The 20,447-nt window shown below is 36.6% G+C and overlaps 3 protein-coding genes across 5 annotated transcripts in view; 2 read left to right on the top strand and 1 right to left on the bottom strand.

Moving 5' to 3' along the window:
• LOC131550808 (5-hydroxytryptamine receptor 7) overlaps positions 1 to 12,569 on the bottom strand; it is a 34,702-nt gene extending 22,133 nt beyond the window's left edge. Inside the window, exon 1 of the mRNA XM_058793226.1 lies at positions 12,513 to 12,569. Coding sequence (XP_058649209.1) covers positions 12,513 to 12,548 — 36 coding nt within the window. The 5' untranslated portion in view covers positions 12,549 to 12,569. The remainder of the gene's footprint in view (positions 1 to 12,512) is intronic.
• pank1b (pantothenate kinase 1b) lies at positions 1,499 to 9,959 on the top strand. Of its 2 annotated transcripts, none has more exons than XM_058793224.1 (7): positions 1,499 to 2,031; positions 3,925 to 4,277; positions 4,490 to 4,743; positions 5,373 to 5,549; positions 5,649 to 5,772; positions 6,196 to 6,321; positions 7,411 to 9,959. In XM_058793224.1, the coding sequence occupies exons 1-7, from the start codon at positions 1,770 to 1,772 to the stop codon at positions 7,468 to 7,470; spliced, it is 1,356 nt and encodes a 451-aa protein (XP_058649207.1). In that variant the 5' UTR covers positions 1,499 to 1,769; the 3' UTR covers positions 7,471 to 9,959. The 2 variants fall into 2 exon arrangements, with proteins under 2 accessions (XP_058649207.1, XP_058649208.1); XM_058793225.1 differs by lacking the exon at positions 1,499 to 2,031 and adding an exon at positions 2,751 to 2,964.
• Positions 11,586 to 18,745, top strand: slc16a12b (solute carrier family 16 member 12b). 2 transcript variants are annotated; one of them, XM_058793222.1, is made up of 7 exons: positions 11,586 to 12,022; positions 13,151 to 13,398; positions 14,782 to 14,885; positions 15,837 to 15,980; positions 16,081 to 16,666; positions 17,736 to 17,995; positions 18,368 to 18,745. In XM_058793222.1, exons 2-7 carry the CDS (start codon positions 13,289 to 13,291, stop codon positions 18,604 to 18,606), a joined length of 1,443 nt encoding a protein of 480 aa, XP_058649205.1. In that variant the 5' UTR covers positions 11,586 to 12,022; positions 13,151 to 13,288; the 3' UTR covers positions 18,607 to 18,745. The 2 variants fall into 2 exon arrangements, with proteins under 2 accessions (XP_058649205.1, XP_058649204.1); XM_058793221.1 differs by having other exon boundaries at positions 13,148 to 13,398.
• The last annotated feature ends 1,702 nt before the right edge of the window (positions 18,746 to 20,447 follow it).

The raw sequence follows: 20,447 nt of genomic DNA, 5'->3' as shown, positions 1-20,447 counted from the left end.
ACTGTATCCTCACTATGCATATTTACTGTAATTAACTGCAGAATATACGTATACTGGAAGTAGCAACCCAAGATTTCATTTAGATGACTATGTCTATTCGGTATACATTTGCATCTGCACTGAATACTGAAGTACTAAATACTACACTGTAAAAAGTGATAAGTTGACTTAACTTAAAAAAAATTGAGGAAACCCGTTGCCTTAAAATTTTTAAGTAAATGAATAATTAAAAAAATAAGTTAATTGAAATGTCAAGTTCACTTAACTTTTTTTTTTTTACTATTATTATGTACTTAATAATTTTAAGGCAACGGGTTTCCTCAATTTTTTTAAGTTAAGTCAACTTTCACTTTTTACAGTGTAAGAAATGTGAAAACATGTTAGAACAACAGAATTCCCCCTATGTCATCCCAACTAGCCAAACGAATTTCACATTGAACAATATTGAGGTCCCAGCATGCATTGCAGCATGAATAACTTATGTGGTTACTATCATATGATTATTGTTTCACTGTTTGCTGATAGTTTTTTTAACCTTTTGTTGTTTTTTATCATTATTGTTAGTCATTTATTGTGTTGTGATTTAAAGAGCTCATCTTTTTACATTTGTTGATTGTCAAGGCGCAACAGAAAGATAGCAGTCCTACTTCACAAGTGAAATAGTCTATAAAACTATATAGCCTATGGTTATCAAAATAATAGCTCAATTTATTGCGTTAATTTGCAGAACAACTAATTTGTTGAACGAGAAATCTGTAATAAACCAATTCAAAATGGCATAGGCTAAAGTAGTAGGCCTATTACTTAGAATTAATTTGAGACAATAGTTGAAAATACCTAAAAGGTAGGGTGAAGCCATGCTTCTATTGATCATAAACTTGTTTTTCTTTCTTATGCTGGAATTCTGGAGAATAATAAAATATTAAGTAGCCTAAACTGTTCATGTCCATGTAAAACTTGCTTTTGTTAGCTCTTGAACAATTTTTCCACCCACACATTAGAAATAGGCTAACAGTCGTCACATTGCTGTAGAAGACAAAGAATCTTGCTCTGAATATGAAATCAAAAACTGAATAGGGCAAACAATGTTTCACATATATGGTGTATAGCCTACATTGTCTGCCAGTGTTGTATGTTTGTTTTTTCATCTTACCCTAGGCTATTAGTTATATTGTTCCTACAGTTTTATTTAATAACTGGTTTAACAATACAGACAAAGTGTATTCATTCATTCCTTATGAATACACTCTTTTTGTCAGACGGGTATTATGCCAAAGCCCACGTGAGTGGTGCAAGTGAGACAATATTCAGTTTAAAGTTGCATTTGAACAAGACTTTCTTACCAGGTGACCTAAATGTTACTTAAATAAACGTAGAGAACGCGAAAACTTTTGTCAGTTTTTAAATACCTGTAGGAAACTGTGATAGTAGGTCCAAATAGTATGCCATAGTATGCCTAGTATGCCATATCTAAGTAGGCGGCTCTAAAACATGACGCTTCAGCAAGAGGGAGTGGAGGCATTTTCGGTGACGTCGCATATACCGGCTGTTTGACGCTGAAACAGCCGTACAGCGTGTAAAGAAGAAATGACCGACAGTGACCTCAAATAAGATGTTGAAGACCTGTCTATTGTCTTCATCTCTTTATAACACTTCAGCATTTATGTAGAACTCTGATAAAACAATTGAGAATTTTGAAGGGCCTTCGAAACGTCGAGTCGTTACGCATCTGTCTGTCTTCCGAGCGTTTTTATTTCCTGCCTAAAATAATGGAAAATGCTGAAACATCCGATCAAAACGGAACGACGCACTACACGAACGGTTTAGTAAACGGATTTCACACCCTACAGTCCGATAACGGGGAGTGTATTTCATCTAACGGAGGAGGTCTGGGTGCTAGTGACAGCAGCAGTGGCCATAATGGTATTGAAAATTTCCACCATCTTCATCAGGATGTACACAACAATGGTTCGCCTGCGAAGCGCTGCAGACTCCGAAGACGCGTGGATTCGGGAAAGAAGAACAGACCGCGTAAGTCGAGTTTTTAGTATTTAATTAATGTATTCAATTGTAACTTGAATTGAACGATTACAATTATAACAAAACAGCCTACTGTAAATTGCTATTTTAGAGGTAAGGTTCATTTAAAACGGTCCGTAATTTAAGCAGCTAAAGAAACGATTTCAACGCATTAAACAGTTTGTTTTTATTTATTTGTTTTTCTTTTGTACAATAAAATCTTGACATACATTTTTTTTTTTACACATTCGTTTTTCGTTCGTCATTATAAATGACGGTTATCACTGTACGTTACAATTTTTTTATACTAACTTTTTAATAGCGAATAATTTTGAAATTTTTATTTTTTCGCATTTCGTTCATATTCATATTTGTACCAAGAACGTGAAAGATGATATTTTTAGTGTCATTAAGTCCCGGAAGTGAACCATTTTTTTGTTTTCTTTTTGTGTTTTATTTGACTATCGTTCGCAATTAAAAAATAAATAAGAGGCCTATTTAAAAGAGGAAACGCTGGAACTGTAAACACATTTCAAACTTGGCTGTATTAAGAGGTTTATTTGTTTTGAAAGACCGGGTTATTTAGTGTTGTGAAATCAATGTGATGTTCGCTGTGCGGATTTCATTGGCCAGATGAGAATGTGAGGGTGTGACCAAAACACGCCAGATATGAAGGACATGCGATTTCATCCAATGAGAGGAAAGGACCACATAAAGGGGTGGGGGAATCGAACTGGTAGACTTTACAGTAGGCTACTTGTGTAATTAACATAAAGTTTACTATTTACACCTGCCAAGTCACATGAGGACGTTTATTCTTCTGACAGCAGCATTTGAATGATATATACATATATTGATTAGATCGCTGCGTGCTTCATATATTGCTGTTTTCAATATCCGTTCTGTCTCAACTGCAAAGTATGAAATTAATTGTGAAGAAATCAGGTAAGGTTCTGCGTAATATTATTTAATCAATAAAAGCCGTACACGACATAAAAACTCGAAGTAATTCCGTTTTGTTGGTATTAATTATTCGGCATCTTTTTACAGTCTACTGACAATCAAGTAACGTTAGTTGAAGTAACAGCAATTACACTCTCCAGAATCCGATAACGTATTTATAGTTATTCGTTATTGATTTTAAATTTTGTTTTTGAATATTAATATAAATCTGTCTTAAATGAATATTCCATTGCTTTACTACATTTTGGGTTGTTGGCTGTAAACTGCCGTAACTTCACTTTTTGTCCATTAACTGCTGAAAAGTCACTGGGCTCCTGGTGGCTTTGGAGTACTTTGCACTCTGAGACGAGAAGTACACACACCTTTCGCCTACATGTACGTCTGCCAGCTACATTATCATCACTCTCTTAACTAATCAGTGACATAAGAAACAGTTTTCTCCCAAACGCTGCAAAGATATTTCACTGATTCACTACTATCGAAAATACTGAGGTTGTATCAGTAAGATCTAAATGGTTTTAACTTAGAGATTATATTGTACGTTAGACAGATTGTGTGAACCTGATGTGTAACTTTTATTTTGAAGACAGGATGTTTCTCAGAATTGCCAGGCAATCTCTTTGAATACACTGTTACCATGGCAACAAAAGGACCCACAAGCTGCAGTGTGAATAGACAAAAATACTATTTTTTTTTCTTTTTCCCCCACTACCAAAGCAGTCATATTCATTCATTATTCATTAAAATACTTATTGCACTAAAATCTTAAAAAACGCCAAAAAAAGTCAATTAAGTATTATATTTTAATTATTACGTTGTACGTTATAATTTTTTCCACACCTGTTTCTCTCACATTCATCAGTACCACACAGAAAGATGCAGGTCATGCTTGTCAAGAAAGAATATCAAAATTTCCCTTTCTAAAACTTTTTTTTTTTTCAGCTTTTCCATGGTTTGGAATGGATATCGGAGGCACCCTAGTAAAGCTGGTTTACTTTGAGCCCAAGGACATAACAGCTGAAGAAGAACAAGAGGAAGTGGAGAGCCTGAAGAGCATTCGCCGATATCTGACCTCCAACGTGGCCTATGGAAACACTGGTATCCGTGATGTTCACCTGGAGTTGAAGAACCTCACCATGTGTGGCCGGAAAGGCAACCTGCACTTCATTCGTTTCCCCACGCAAGACATGCACCGCTTCATCCAAATGGGCAGAGACAAGAACTTCTCCAGTCTGCACACCACACTGTGCGCCACGGGTGGGGGCGCATACAAGTTTGAGGACGACTTCAGAACGGTATGTGAATGACGACATAATAATGGAATTTATTAAATTTGATTGAATGTAAAAACAATATGTTGATCCGTAGCAGGCAATTTTTTTGTTGACATACTGTAATGCCTTGTTATCTTACTGCCACTTATCCTGTTACTGCTATCAGGACAATGAATGGCTAACATTAGCTATGCCTATCACAGTCATGATTGTGTATTTGCTTCTTCCTGCAGGTGGCTGGTTTGGAGCTGCAGAAGCTGGATGAACTGGACTGTCTTATTCAAGGTCTGCTTTACGTTGACTCGGTTGGGTTCGATGGCCATCCCGAGTGTTATTTTTTCCAAAATCCCTCCGACCCTGAAAACTGTGTCAAGAGGCCATTTAGCCTGGAGAACCCCTTCCCTATGTTGCTGGTAAACATTGGCTCGGGGGTTAGCATCCTGGCTGTCTACTCCAAGGATGATTACAAGCGAGTCACAGGCACCAGGTGAATTCCACCATCATGTTTATTCTTGTAGTTAAGCAAACAGGTTTATGCCTTTCGTCCTTGCTTATATACGTCAATTACATAAGTAAAGAAAAGAAGATCTGGCTACTACAGTGGCAGATATGCTTCTTACTGACCAGATGACACATTTATCAGATATGTTATCAGAGAACCACAGATATAGCTTAAATAGCTGATGATTTATTCTCGCAGCAGAGAATTGCCAAAGTACGGAGTCCTGCACTTGACATGCAGGACTTTATTAAAATCATTAATAAAATGTGGCCATGGCATGAATTATGTAATAGGACGAAATTTTTGATTTGTGGCCACATTGTCTATTTCTTCTTTCAGGTCATGTGTGATGTCCTTACCAAAGTGCAACTGACAAAAAAAAAACATTCTATTCTAACTTGCAATTTTATGTTTGAACCACAGATGGCGATAAAGAGCCTAAAGTTCTATAGTACTGTAACTGTAAAGTAAATATTGTAAATTACTTATTTTTAATGTATTTTGTAATGAAAATTGCTAAATATGTTGTAGAAACAAGATCTGTAATCTACCTAAAGTAATGCAACATTTTTTAAATACACCGCCATTCATTTGCTTCATTGGTTGTGATTCAGTTTAGGAGGTGGTACGTTTCTAGGCCTGTGTTGTTTGCTGACTGGCTGTGATACATTTGAGGAGGCCTTAGAGATGGCAGCTAAAGGGGACAGCACAAATGTGGACAAACTAGTGAAGGACATCTATGGAGGTGATTACGAACGCTTCGGTCTCCAGGGTTCCGCCGTTGCATCCAGGTATAGACAGATTTGCCTATCTAAAAATTTTCTATCTAAAAATTACGATGTTTGTAATTAAAGAAGATCTTCAAGTGTTTTTTTCCTTTAATTTGTTAGTTTTGGTCATATGATGAGCAAGGAGAAACGTGATAGTATAAGTAAAGAGGACCTGGCCAGGGCCACTCTTGTCACCATCACAAACAACATAGGTTCCATCGCCCGCATGTGTGCAGTGAACGAGGTTTGAAAACATTTTCTCTTAATGCAAAAGCTCATCTGTTCTGTTTAAGAACTGTTTTTGTGGTTTCTATTCATATTTCCATTTAGAATGATTGATTTTTGTTTAGAATATATAAGTTAAATCATATATAATCAATATAAAAGCCAAGTCTGTGGTGCTAAAGATGACCTTGAACTCTGTGTGCTCTGAGCTTCTTTACAGTGTTGTCTTGTGGCATGGAGATCAAGCAGCATTGTACAGGGCTATCACAGCACACTGAACAGCCACAAGATGGATAAATGTTTTTTTTCTTTTCCTAAAATACTCTGGTGTAAAAGTCAAGAACAAGTGGAATGTAGATATTTCCTCTTTTCTCTTCTTCAGAATTAAAATAGAGCAATATTAACTCTTTATTCTAACCGTCTGTTTTTTAATTTTCTTCAGAATATCGATAAAGTGGTTTTCGTTGGGAATTTCCTTCGGATCAACACAGTATCAACTAAGCTGCTAGCCTATGCCATGGACTTCTGGTCTAACGGACAACTGAAAGCCCTTTTCTTAGAACATGAAGTAAGTCTTTTTCCTTTTTTAATCACTTGGAATTCCTTGCCAATGTTGGAATCAGTTGCATTTATTATGTTTGTCCATATTGGACTTACACCATAACCATCTTTATAGTGGTTAATCAATATATCAGCCAAGCAAGTATATGTTAAGTATATTTTAAAATGATTGACATCAGCCAATAAACACACCCATATCATTAATGTTTTAATGCACATTTTTCTAAATGGTGGAAATATGAACAAAATTACAATTAGGTGCTTTTAAACAGCCAATAAAATCAAAATTTTATTTAGTTAACTTTCATACAAAAATATCGATGGTATCAGAAAAGAGTGTGGTGTGAGGATGTAAATATTAGGAAGAAAGATGAAAATGAGCACCTGTTGCATGATGATTTATTTAAAAACAAATAAATACAACAGATGGATTGGCCTCCTGCTGTAAATGTGAGTTATTTATGGGTCTATAAAAAATTAAAAGTAAACAAGGTGCAAATACTGTTTATACTGTACTGTCTACTCTGTGATGGTCAGCGGCTGTCACTGCATGACCATTTTGCAGATTAACAGGACTTTTAGCTCCCCCTTGTGTCAGTTCCAAAATTGACTCAGACCTGTCATGAATAATGTTGATTTCTGTTGTCAAATGTTGTCAACTTATTTATTAGAAAATATTAATTAAAAAGTAGTATGTAAATTAAAATGATTAAAGATTAATAAAAGTTGTGTACATCTCTTAAGAGATTTTATATTCGTTCAAAGGTTTGGGGTTGGTAAGATTTTATTATTATTATTTTTTTTAAATGTTTTAAAGGTTTCTTTTGTGCTCCCTAAGGCTGCATTTATTTGATCAAAAATACAGAAAAAACTGTAATATTGTGAAATGTTATTACAGTTTAAAATGACTGTTTTCTATATAAATACACACACACATACATATATGTATGTGTATTCATTTAATAAAATAATTTTCTTTACAAAACATTTCAACAGTAGTGCATAGTATCAGTCACAGATTGCTCATTAGGCCTCAACAAATTCCATCATATCATATGAAATGATATTTATCATTTAAATATATTTTTTACTGCAGGGTTATTTTGGAGCTGTTGGTGCCTTCCTAGAGCTACTGAAGATGACTGAAGACTCCTGAGACACTGAGGAAACCCCAACCTTTAATCCAGAAGCTGCTGTAAGATTTCAGGAAAGCCACATCCCCTAATAAGGAAAAGCCATTTAATAATGTGACGAGTTTCCATTTCCCTTCAAATCATCTACATGCTGGCCCTTCTATGCTCGTGACAGGAGCAGGTGATCATGAGGTTGTGATGCAAAAGTGCACCGTTTTCAGTGGTGATAAGCTGCACCTCGTGCTAACTGTTCCTTGTCACCGTTGCCATAATCCCAGTACAGCTTTGCCTTTGCCATGTATTGATGATTTGATTGGAAGATGATTTAGGACACTAATGCTTGTGTACTCCCTCTACTCCCTGTTTGTGAGCATTATGAAAACAATTGTAACATATGAAAAAGGTTTGGAGGTGAGTGTTATGTGTATTAGGCCTGCTGTATAAAACAGCCTTCCCCAATCCCCTCTGAACAAATCATGCTTTGAACCACAAATCAGATTTATATTTACGCATAGATGAGCAGTCCGTAAGAGCACTCCATTTATGCAAGACTTTGCTCTCCTGGTTCTAGTCACATATGAGCATTTATAATACCTGTATTACATTAAAATTGCTAAGTTGTATTACTAAACTTAAAGTCATTTTGGACATTAATGCACAAGTCTAAATTCATAATTCTGACTTTCTTTTTTTTTTACAATAATACATCAAATACCAATTGAATTTCAGTACTTTTGAATTAGATAAAGCTTATATTTGAACAGTTTTACAGAATTAGCAAAATGTTGTCAGGTAGACTTGTTTTATCTACATTGGGACTTGTATGATTAGTGGATTGTTGACATGAGTAGCTGTTGCTAAGATATCTTTACCTCCTTTTAACTGGTCTGTGTAATGAACAGAGAACTTATGCACCTGAGCTGACACTGATTGTGTTGGGACCAAATTGTCTATATTGACTGGAAAACAGTATCTTTATCAGATGGAGTATTCTCATAGTTCACTACATTCAGTACATTAAGTCCTTTCCTACCCTGATAATGATTTCTATTTGGTTTTGCAGTCCCAAATGCTGAGATTTCTCTAATCTGAATGTTAACAGTTTACCCTGTGTGTATATACACTGAAGTGTGTAATGTTTAGCGGTTTTGTTTTTATTTAATTTGCACACACCATTTCTTGTCATATTCATGCCATTATGCAGTAATGTCTTACATTTAATTTGAGACAGCTAACCAAGACATATATTTAGTCAAACCTCCTCACAAATGCCTTCATCCTTTTAAACATTTTCAGCTTAAACATTATCTATTACTGAAAATATTTTGCCTTTTTTCCTCATGTATCAACATGAGAATCTCTAACTGTATGCCTAAACACCTTTTAACTCTCTGGACAGCTGGGTCTGACTGTGAATGCTCCAGGTTGTTGTTCAGAACCAGATATATGTTAAACATGTGCTCCTAAAGCTGGAATCATAAATTCCAAGTCACTATAATCTGTGTAAATATGTAAGATCAGAAACACAAGCACTTCTAAGAGAAAATGTATTGCCTTTCCCTCCCTTTGGGCCACACAGCATGACAGCAATCACATTTGTACCAATTTAATTTTCTCATTTTGCCTCAACACTGTAAATATGAACTAAAAAGTTCATTTAATCCTTTATTTTTAACGACATTGAGACATCGTGTTGATCGTCATGATTGCAAGCAAGACCAAAACTCCTAAAAGGAGGTAATATGAGGAATATTATCATAATGCAATTTCTTTTAGAGGATTGTGTCTATTGTGTCAAAAATAATAATTTCTTGTGAGTGTACTAAACCTACTACATGCTTAACAACAGACCTGTGCTGACATTAAAGTGTCTTCGAGCTGCTGGTAAGATCTGTAACAGCACATTAAGCACACTGCCTCTACATCTGTTCCTTCTGTCTGTTGATTCATGCTTTACTTCCTCTGCTCAGTCCTTAGAATTGCCTTATGCAGTGGGGTGCCATTTCGTCTTTGGATGTCTGGATTATGCACAATGGCACCCCAACATCTCTCTGAGCCACAAAAGTAACTTCCAAGTGTTACGGGGTGCCTTTAACTGATAGAGACAAGGCTTTATCTCTGTACCCTCTGTATTGTTGCTAATGCTAAATCCAGATGTCACTGCATACATTAATCCTTAACAGTATATTTGAGGTGTTTTCTTTCTTTTTCTTCTTTGAGGGGGTATTGCTTTACCTATGCCACAGCAGACTGAATGCATGTGTCGGTACATTGTATTTTAACTGAGCCAATGCAAAGCATGTAAGCGATTTCTGAACCGGTGTGTCATTTCCTTGGACTTGGATGGATCGCTCCATCTAATGTAGTCGAATTGCCTTTCTATCAGGTTTTGTTCTTGTAAACCAGCATAACGCTTGGACCGTATGTCAGCGCATGTTCATTTCATTGCGCTATATGTTCAATTGTATGAAACCTTTCTCTCCTTTGATAAATGTATTCTGTCTGTCCCAAACTGTACATGTTTGTTGCCCAGTTTTCAGGAAGCATGTTCTAAATCACCAATGCTGAACCGCCATTATAAGCATTTTCTAGAGCTAAATTGTGTCTTTATAAATCATCTCATTTTAGATAATTAGATGTTAATTTTCCTTGCTAATACTCCTCATTAATGACCTCAATCTCCTGACAAACTTGTCTAATGTATGTGATTTGAGTGAATATGTGTAATTCCATACTGAAAATTCTTTTAACTTAAGTTTATTCAGTGTTCAGGCAATCATATGAATCTCAAACTGTATCACTACACAAATTTTAAGTGTATTTCTTATGATATAACATTTGATGTTGGTCAGAGAAATCCTTGATTTACTTATGCCTCCTAGGGAATGAAGAAATCATATTACTGGCTGACACATGTCACTAAGAAGTTTTTATATTGGTTTTGAGTTACCATGTGAAAAGCTAACTTCATTTGTCAATAAACTATTTTGTAAATATCTAATAAATGTGTTAATTATGGAAATTGCTTAATTTCATTTCTTTCTTTTCATACAAAAATCAACACCAGTTTACTGCATATTCACAAACGTGACAAGAGACGTTGCATCTATCGTTACATACTAGTATTTTATTCATTGTATATGAATACTTATTCCACTTATATCAATTCATTCAAACTAGTACTTTTTCATTTAATATTTGTATTACTTTCTTGCTACTCACTATCCCAGTTTTGACGTGAAACTGTTACTGGAAACATTGCAATTTCATGAGGAAAAATACTAAAAACGGTACACCCTACTGTTTATTCAGGATAAGAAATCTGAAAATTATGCTAGTTGTTTAAATAGTTACAAACCCCAAATCTCCATAGAATTTAATGATAAAATATTCAAATTGTTAAAAATAAAAATAAATACTTGACATGTGAAAACAGCCATGGTTTTTGCAGAAGCAGAAACGTTTGACACATAAACAAACTAATTTTTATTTATTTATTTATTTAAACTTTTACAATGTCCTTATGGACTGTTTGAATCATGCTTTGGACAGAAATCTCTCAGGTTTAATAAAAAAAAAAAATATCCAGTTGTGATTAATGAAAGTCTGGGTTTGAAAAGTAAATGATGACAGAATTTTTTCAACACTATTTCAGATATTTTCATATTTCACTGACAAAAAATGATGTAGGTTTTTATTTACATAATATGTGTGTGCTGTGTATATTTATAATGTAGGCCCTATATATAAATACACACATGCATGTATATATTTCAGAAAAATATGTTGTTTATACATTTAATATATGTATATATATATAATATAAATTATATGAATATAAATATAGACGTAAATATTTTCTAAATATATACTGTATGTGTGTATTTATAATGAATATAGACAGTACACACACACGCACACATATATTATGTCAACAAAAGCTTTTATTTGGGATGCGATTAATCGCGATTAATCGTTCGACAGCACTACAAGAAATGCCAAGACACACATTGAATTAAACTTGACATTTTGAAGAAAGACTGAAATGGTATTTTCTTGACGTTATCCCTACACGTTTATTGAATAGTTAAAGTATTCTAAATGTATTTATCAGAAATGAAAAACAGGTTGGCCTGATAGATAGTACTTATGAAATGATAAATTGCTGTAGCCTATGCTGAGCACGTTTGAAAACTGTGGCGTTGTTCCTCGACAGCAACTGAAACTAGGGCAACTCCCAAGCAGCTAGTTTTGTAAGCCAGAGAAGGGAAATCCACACTTATGCCCTGCCATGCATACTTGCATAATTTTCTTTTCACGTGTAGGGGGAGTGGAGTCAAAGGTAAACAGGTTCACAGCTCGCACGTCTAAACATGTCAATGTACCCTGGTCTTGATGTTCCGCCAGCTGCAAACTTGTTCGCTGGTGGAAGCCGCAGGATGTTGATGAACATCCTGCACCAACTTAATTAAACGAATGTGCAGAACAGTTTCAAACGTCTGGACCAGCTCATGCGATTGCAGAGGAGTTGAATGGGGAAAGTTTGGACCGTGTTTGCGGTCGTTTTATAAAATGGTAAGTGCCTTTATTTAGTAACCTACCACTTTGGTTTTTCAAACATCTGGTTTCAACAAGCGAATGACGTGTACTGGTACTAATTTAAATTAAAGACATGAAACTTCCTCAGTTTTCTTACTTTATAATTATTAGAAGTAATTATTATTTTTCTTACGATTTGACGCATTCTTTTAAAGACGAAAAATCCATCTCTAATAACAACAACAATATTAATATATTGGGTTTAACTATGTCAAATGTAATAATTCGCGTTTATTTTTGATCTTCTAAAAAACGGTATAACCTTTGATAATTAGGCAAATTCATGACAAGATTTGCAGGTGCAAAATGTAATAATAATATAATACTACTTAATATTAATGGGGGGACTATTTTGGTTGTGTTGCTTTCTACACGCATAAAATGATTTGCTATACCGAAGCATACTTTAAATATTGGAAGAGGAGAAATAATCCCAGAAATCAACAGTTAGACAAGACAAGCCTACCTTCAAAGAAATCTGTTGAGTTGATGTGTTTTTCATGCTGCATTGAAATAATGCGCAATTGGTGCTGTTCCCACAGTCGACTGATATCTAGATTAGAAGAGTCATAAACTACAGTACAAGTTCAGTTGCATAATAAGGGGTGGGGGACTGGTATCATCTTATCCTGACTGTGTACATTGTGTACATGGCCACATTTGATTGTTTGTACTGTAGCTCTTTGTGGCTCTAAAGTATGCGTCTCACGTTCCACACCGTTGTCACTTATTTTAATAGATCGAAAACTAGTGTGTCAAGGTATATTTATTTAGGATACCGAAAACTGGATGGTTTTTAGGGGGAAAAGCAGCTTTTTAATTGGGACAGAGGGGTCAGAGAGGTCAGGAAGGCAGACTGCAAGGTCTCAAGTTAATATGGCAACCCATCAGCTTACTGAGGAACTGTGGGCTCTCTCTCATAAACACTTCCCATGAATGCATTCATGCATCATTTCACTTTTCACTGTGAATCATTTGTAGGAGCAAAAAGGAGCCCCAAACCCTGGAAGATGTCCATCACCCTTTGTGCATGTTAATCATTTTAGCTGAGCTCGTTACTTATTCCTGCCTGTTTTGCTGTCTGTGTCATCTTGCGCTCAGCAGAGTCACTGACCAGGCCTCACATCTGCAGAAGGAATTCCATGACCGGTGTTAGTGTGGCGGCAGAGAGGTGCAACGTGTGTTTGGGACCGGGAGTTTTGGAGTTTGAGGGAAATAAAAGCGGTGGGAAGGACAGACTCCATGGCTTTGGAAAAGAAGAAAGGAGGGGTCCTTCCTCCTGATGGAGGGTGGGGATGGATGATCGTGGCTGGCTGCTTTGTGGTAACTGTTTGCACAAGAGCTGTTACAAGGTAAGCTTTTTGGAAGGTGTATGCTGTTGTTCATACCTGTGTAGAACTAGAGCAGTTTTAAGCTAACTTTAGCGATAGGTTCAGCTATAATTAAACCATAGGGTTTAACATGATATTCAGTACCAAATATTATCATGGTTTATTTCTCAAATGGGTTTAACCTGTCAAATAATACATACTTTTGTTTAGTACAGTACATGAGGCACAACTATATTTAGTTCATTCCACGCTGAGAATTACCTAGAATGAGTCACCGGTTCACAAAGTGACAAGCGCTATCTGATATTTCTGAGGCAGCCTTTGAGGTCAGGTTACATTTGACAGACTTGTAAACAACTTTCAGGCCTTCACACATGGATACAGTGTTGTTTTTTGCATCTAATGTCCTGAAACTCTTGGGTGTTTTTACTTACTTGGTTATGTTAACCCACTTGTGATGTTTTTCTGTTATATGTTTAGAAATTATTTCCTTTCACACGGCTTTGAACAAGCTGTTCTGTTCAGCATTATTTTGTCCCTACCCTTCAGGCAAGGAACGTGCTGAACAAACTACACTGTGTAATTTTTTAATTGTTCAGTTGAAATGTTCAAGTACACTGACTGACATGGAAAGGCGTGAAATGCGAGAACCAGAAGAACTGGACTGCAAATCCATTAATGATGTTGGTAGGATGAAATTGCAAGCAGGCTGGTGGAAACAAAAGAGTTTGTGACCTCTCACCTCTTAAACAAGGACACTTTTGACCATTTCTTAAGTCCTGATGAGATAAGTGGTAATAATCAACTAAAGAAGTACCAGATGATGAAACTCTTTTAGAGCTTAAAGGGCAGCCGGTGGTCTTCAGATAAAAAAAAAAAAAAAAAAAAGCCTTTTTAACCTCTTCTTTATCTTATGGATATTCTCTTCTTTGCCCTTAACCCATTTGAAAGCTCTTATCATCCACATGTGCGTTATTTATCTATTTATGTGTGTGTATCTTGGCTTTGCTGACTGGGTGTTTTTTTACTGTCTGTGGACAGTTGACTGTCCTTCTTTGATGGCTGATGGCCAGACATGTCTGTCTTAGTGGCGGAAGACGTGAGAGTTTCTGGCTGTCATACCCACACTGAGTGCTCTGACCTGACTGACCTGCATGGTGATCTAGTTTTGTTTGTTCAGGTGCAGAACAGGCACTGCAGAGGCTTGTGCCTCATTACCTCGTCTCAGCACTTTATATCCAGGCACCCACGATCCGATCGGCTGTTCGTTGTTACTGACTGTGAATGGCACTGGACTTTAAAGCATGTTGTTAGTTTGAAGTGTCACAATATGGTCCTTCAAAAACCACAAACGTGTGTTGTGTGTGTTTTGTCTGATCAGAGTTGTCTTTTTCTCTTTTCCAGATGCATCTCCATATTCTTTGTTGAGTTTCAGATACACTTTGCAAGAGATTACTCTGGGACGGCATGGATCCATTCATTAGTAGATTGCACAACCATGCTGTGTGGTATGTAATGATCATATTGGACACTAAAGTCATTGTACATTAGTGTATCACAGTCATCATTATTGGCCCGGTCTGAAGTAGGAATTCCGGCAGTTACAAATTCACTTTTCTTTATTGGTTCAAAGTTGGTTCATCTGAGACGATACCGTTGCATAAGTCACTAAAAATGTCCTGCAGCCTGTGGGAGGCTGAAAACATTCTCTTGAAGTCAGCAACACACAGCGAACATCTTGAGAGGACACGTCAGTGTCGCAAGCTTGACCCAAAAAAACAGGCCTGTTTGCTTTCCTTACACCCAGTGCTGTCTGCTGTTGACAGAACAGCAATCTTAAGACTTACATTGCTAAGGAAGGGCTGTCTTTAGATGGCTGACCAGTAAAAAAAAAAAGAAGAAAAGCTGTTGTTATTATTTAAAGCTTTCCAATATCGTGATTGGCTGACATGTTCTCTTTTATCACAAGGCTGATATGTTTGATATGGGCCATGCAGGAGTCTGTAGAGGCACATAGTTGCATATCATATAATACTGTATGTTGTCATGTAGTATGAGAGAGCGGCTCATTAGTGGAATATTGACAATATTACGAATATTACAATATTAAGATGATTACCAAATAAAGCATTTCAATCCCAAGTGTTCAACATAAAAAAATCGCCACTTCTGAGGAAACTGACGACTGATGACTGTTTAATTAAATAAAAATATATATATATATATATATATGTTGTGCAATGTAATATTGCAAAATGTGTGATGTAATATTAAAAAATTAGTGGCCATTTAAAACACAGACAAAACAATCTGATGAAATGATGTTTGCTTAGTGGTTGGGAGCATGACACTGATGTGAATGTAAATTTATTCCAGAAATGTGTTTTTGTTGAAGTTTTTTCTATCAAATTGTTCAATATGATTTGCACAATATGTTTATTCACATGTTGCTTTTGCAGCTCCACTCGGAAGCCTGATCGGGAATCGGTTGTCATGCCGTGTAGCTGTAATACTAGGAGGATTCCTGGCCTCCATAGGTTTAGTCCTCAGCTCCTTCGCAACCAGTCTGGAATATCTTTACCTTACCCTGGGAGTGTTAACTGGTAAGAGCCCTAAGAATAAAACACTGACCTATAGACCCATATTCTATCTGTTCAATATTTCTGTATTTACTATTCTATGTTTTATATTCTTCTTTTTTAGGGCTTGGCTTCGCCCTTTGCTACACTCCAGCTATTGCCATGGTCGGTGTATATTTCTGTGAGAGGAAGGCGTTGGCCTATGGCATTGCCATGTCTGGCAGTGGCATCGGGACCTTCATCCTGGCCCCAGTAGTGCAGCTGCTAATTGAACACTACTCGTGGCGAGGGGCCCTCCTTATTTTAGGGGGCTTTGTGTCTAACCTGTGTGTATGTGGAGCTCTGTTACGGCCTATCATTCTAAAAGAAGAGGAGGCCTGTCCTCTTCCAGTAGACTCAGAGTGCGAGTATGGTGTTAAGCCGCACAGCGATCTTACGGGGAAGGCTGTGGATGACAAATTAGAAGTGGACTCTAAACAACGTTGTCTTCAGTCCATGCAGGAATACCACTTTTTGCTCATGCCTGACTTCCTGGTGCTGGCAGGCTCCTTCCTGCTGCTGGCCAGCGGGTGCAGTCTGCCGTTTGTGTACCTTGTACCGTACGCGCTGGATGTAGGTGTTGGTCATCAGCATGCTGCCTTCCTGATGTCCATACTAGGGGTCATTGACATCGTTGGCAACATCACATTTGGCTGGCTCACTGACAGGAGGTATGTTGTTTTCCCTGCTGAAAAATCTAGCATATGCTGGTTAGGTATGTTTTGAAGCTTGGCTGCTGGTTTGAGCTGGTTTAAGCTGGTCGTGTGCTGGTCATGTGCTGGTCCTAAGCTGCTCCTGAGCAGGAGCTAGTTGCTTAGGACCAGCACATGACCAGCTAAGAACCAGCTTAAACCAGCTCAGGATCAGTTCATGACCAGCGAAGGACCAGCTTAAACCAGCAGCCATGCTTCAAAACATACCTAACCAGCATATGCTGTTTTTTTCAACAGGGTTGTGCTGTGTTAGTATTGCATTACAGTCAAAAACAGGAATAGGTCATTTATTGACTGAGCCACATGTTTTTTTCTTCTTTAATTTAAGATTTAATTATACTTAATTTTTTTTTAAGCACAGATTTTTTTTTTTTTCTTTAATAAAAAGCTGGGTCAATGACGTTGGCACTTTTCATATCTTAATACACATGCAATGAGCTTGAACTTGAATTAACCTATTCGCTGATGAGCATATTTTTCATTTCGGTATTGAAATTATTTTTATATATTTTTTGATAAAGTCAAAAAATAACTGTCCTGATATCACAAATTCACTAAAACTACAAAATTTAAAATTTAAGAAAATAATATTAATGACAGATAAATAAATAATCAAATAAATAGTAATTATTAAAGTTTGAATACTCACTCGTATTCAAGGTGTAAGGAAACATTTTTGACACATTTAGAGTCATTAAATTGAAGCCTTTTTTTAAATGATGTAAAACGTTTTCTAAAACAACAACATGAAGACAGACTACATTTTAATACCTTAGGACACATGTTTTTAGCAACACGTTTAAAAATTGTTGTCTTTTTCTTCATTTTTCATTGACCCAGCTGTCAGTTTAGAGTTAAAAAAGAGTGTACATGTCATGGTTTCTTGTCTGATGAATGATTCATAAAGGTCAAAAAGATAAAAAAAAAAAAAAAAAAAAATGCTCAGGTTTTAGAAAAACAGACAAAGATTGTTGGTTATTTGCTGATCATGCTGACGACTGATCAACGCTTTCTGTATCTCTCCCAGGTGTCTAAAGAAGTACAGGAATATATGCTACATGTTTGCTGTGGGAATGGAGGGACTATGCTGTTTTTTTATCCCTCTCTTGCGCACATTTGTCCTGCTGGTACCCTTCTCTGTGCTCTATGGGTACTTTGATGGTGCCTATGTTGCCCTCATTCCTGTTGTAACATCAGATGTTGTAGGGACAACATACCTGTCTTCAGCTCTTGGAGTTGTGTACTTCCTCCACGCTGTTCCCTATCTGGTCAGCCCACCCATTGGAGGTAAGAGCCTCAAATTATTTTATTTTGGTCAGTTCAAAGTTCCATTATAATAATAAACATGTTATTTTTTTGTCACATTGAGTGATGAGTTTTTATTTTCTGTAGTAATCAACAACACGCCCATGCAGTACATAAAAAATTATGTTAAAGATTAACTGGAATGTTTTTTAAAGAAAACCATTAACCACAATTTTCACTTTGTAATGACAAGTTCTTTTAAAATAGTCCAATAATTGGTTAACTATTGATTTACAGAGACACATTAACCATCCAAACTGTTCCCATTTCACCACATTAAAAGTTCTTTTCTTGGAAGGGTAAAGGTCACTTTAAAAAAAACTCTGAACTCTCTTTTTTTTTTTTGTTGCATAGGTTGGTTGGTAGATACCACAGGGACTTACACGGCGACATTCTTTCTGAGCGGGTTTGCCATGATCTCCAGTTCTCTCCTGCTGTTCTCAGTCGCTGTCATTCGCTGCTGTCAGAGAAACCAAAAGAACAGTCTGAGCAAAGACCCAAAATTGGTGTCATGTGAAGGCAAACTATGTGAAGTAGACTATTATACTTCTAAAAAAAAAGACTTGATGATAATTATACCAGCCACTTCATAGCATTGGGATAACAATTTGTATTTTTTATTTTATTTGGCTAGTTCTTTGTTTAATCACATTTTGTTAGTATATATAGTCAGTAATAATGTGTAATTGACAGAGGAATTGTTTGTGTATAAAAATGCTTATGTGCCTCTTATTGACTTTCTGTTCAAAAGAAATTCTCATCTGCATTAGAAAACATAAAAACACACACATCAAGATTATAATATATTTTTCTCCATCTCTCAAATTTCATAGTAATGTGTAAGCAGTGTTGTGGAAATTTCAAATAGCTCTCACCGTGTAAGAGACAAACTCACTCAATAGTCTTTCAAAGGTTTTATTCTTTGCAAAGAAGGTCAACAGTCTTGGCCAACAGGTGCTCCTCCACCTTATATCTCTTCCCTACTCAAGGTTACAAACTCTTAACGGCTGTACTTTTCCACACATGGTAAGAAAGTAAAAAACACTCTACTATATCATACTTTTAAAGCTCGGTCCCCTTATATTTAGGCCCCAAACCATATCTCATTCTTACTTCATAACAGTTCGAAGTAAAGCATGCACTACATAATGTATCATAAGCATACAGAATCATACAAAAATCTATATAAATGAATTGTCTTCAACAGTTCCCCCTTGTTATCATCCCTTGATAACTAATTAAAACAAAATTCATTACAATGCTTAAAACTCTTACTACTTTATCTAGATTATATGTCATAAACTCAAAATAATAATAAAGCAAATTTAAGCTATTACATCACATTTATACTCTTCATCTCTGATTTTCGTATAAATGATCACTCTCTTAAATTCATAAAAGAAGTCAGAAAAAAACAGGCTAATGCTTTTTGTGTGGGGACAGACCCTAATTTCAGCAAGCAAAACAATATAGCCATAGATGGGCTAAAAACTGCCCTAACACCCCACGTTTCAAATACCCAGTTTTGTCTTTTTAATTCAATTGATGTGATACACTAGACTTCACCAGTCTGTACTGAGCTGGATACGAACTGAAAAATGCAAGGTAAGCACAATAGCAATAGTAATCCTGCTGCCACAGTTGGTAATACAGTATTAAACAACCAGTATCCCCATCCTCCCCACAGATTTGTTAATCATTCAAGCCATAGACTATTTACTCATTCAGGCTGTTTTACACTCGTCTCGGATCTCTTACTCCCCTCGCTCCTCCTTCTGAGGTGCAGATGGAACTTTTCTGCAGTGGCTGGCATGAATCCACATTGCCTTCTCAGCTACCTTCACAGCCGTGTGAGTAGTTAGAAGCACCTGGAACGGTCCCAGCCACCTTTTCGCTTTCCAGCTCTTCCTCCTCAGATCTCGTACCACCACGAAATCACCAGGTTTGATGTTGTACAAGGGGGTTTCAGCAACCTTCCCCTGAGCAGCTTTCACCTGCACACAGACATTAGACAACAGAGAAGACATTTCTTTGCAGTAACTCAACATGTCAAGCTCACACAATTCTGTTGATGGCAGCTGTTATTTACCTCCCTCTATTCCCATAAATGGTGGTTTACCAAAGAGAATTTTGAATGGGCTCAGGTTTACCCTGGATCGCTTTCCCATCCTCATGTACATGAGAACGATCGGGAGCGCCTTGACCCATTTGGACCACATATCAACCAGCACCAAACAATATTTCTTCCCTTCACATGGGGACAGTTCGATGAAGTCCATCTGTAGATATTCAAAAGGGCCTGTCTGTGCCAGCTGGGAGACATTTTTATCCTTTTGTGGATCTTTGAAAGCTGAGCCATCTACAAAGAGGATATTTTTCGCAATTTTCAAGTGGTACGTCAGAAAGATCTGGACGCGGTGTACACACTTGTTCT

This window comes from Onychostoma macrolepis, chromosome 12 (genome assembly GCF_012432095.1).
Source record: "Onychostoma macrolepis isolate SWU-2019 chromosome 12, ASM1243209v1, whole genome shotgun sequence".
NCBI classification, from domain to species: domain Eukaryota; kingdom Metazoa; phylum Chordata; class Actinopteri; order Cypriniformes; family Cyprinidae; genus Onychostoma; species Onychostoma macrolepis.
This window is presented reverse-complemented; position numbering and strand designations above follow the sequence as displayed.

Excerpts from the sequence above, each read along its gene's own strand:
- pank1b (XM_058793224.1), top strand. The coding sequence starts at position 1,770 with ATGGAAAATGCTGAAACATCCGATCAAAACGGAACGACGCACTACACG. Across the intron at positions 2,032-3,924 it reads GGGAAAGAAGAACAGACCGC|CTTTTCCATGGTTTGGAATG; the intron begins GTAAGTCGAGTT and ends TTTTTTTTTCAG. Across the intron at positions 5,773-6,195 it reads GCATGTGTGCAGTGAACGAG|AATATCGATAAAGTGGTTTT; the intron begins GTTTGAAAACAT and ends AATTTTCTTCAG.
- slc16a12b (XM_058793222.1), top strand. The coding sequence starts at position 13,289 with ATGGCTTTGGAAAAGAAGAAAGGAGGGGTCCTTCCTCCTGATGGAGGG. Across the intron at positions 15,981-16,080 it reads TACCCTGGGAGTGTTAACTG|GGCTTGGCTTCGCCCTTTGC; the intron begins GTAAGAGCCCTA and ends CTTCTTTTTTAG. Across the intron at positions 16,667-17,735 it reads GGCTGGCTCACTGACAGGAG|GTGTCTAAAGAAGTACAGGA; the intron begins GTATGTTGTTTT and ends TATCTCTCCCAG.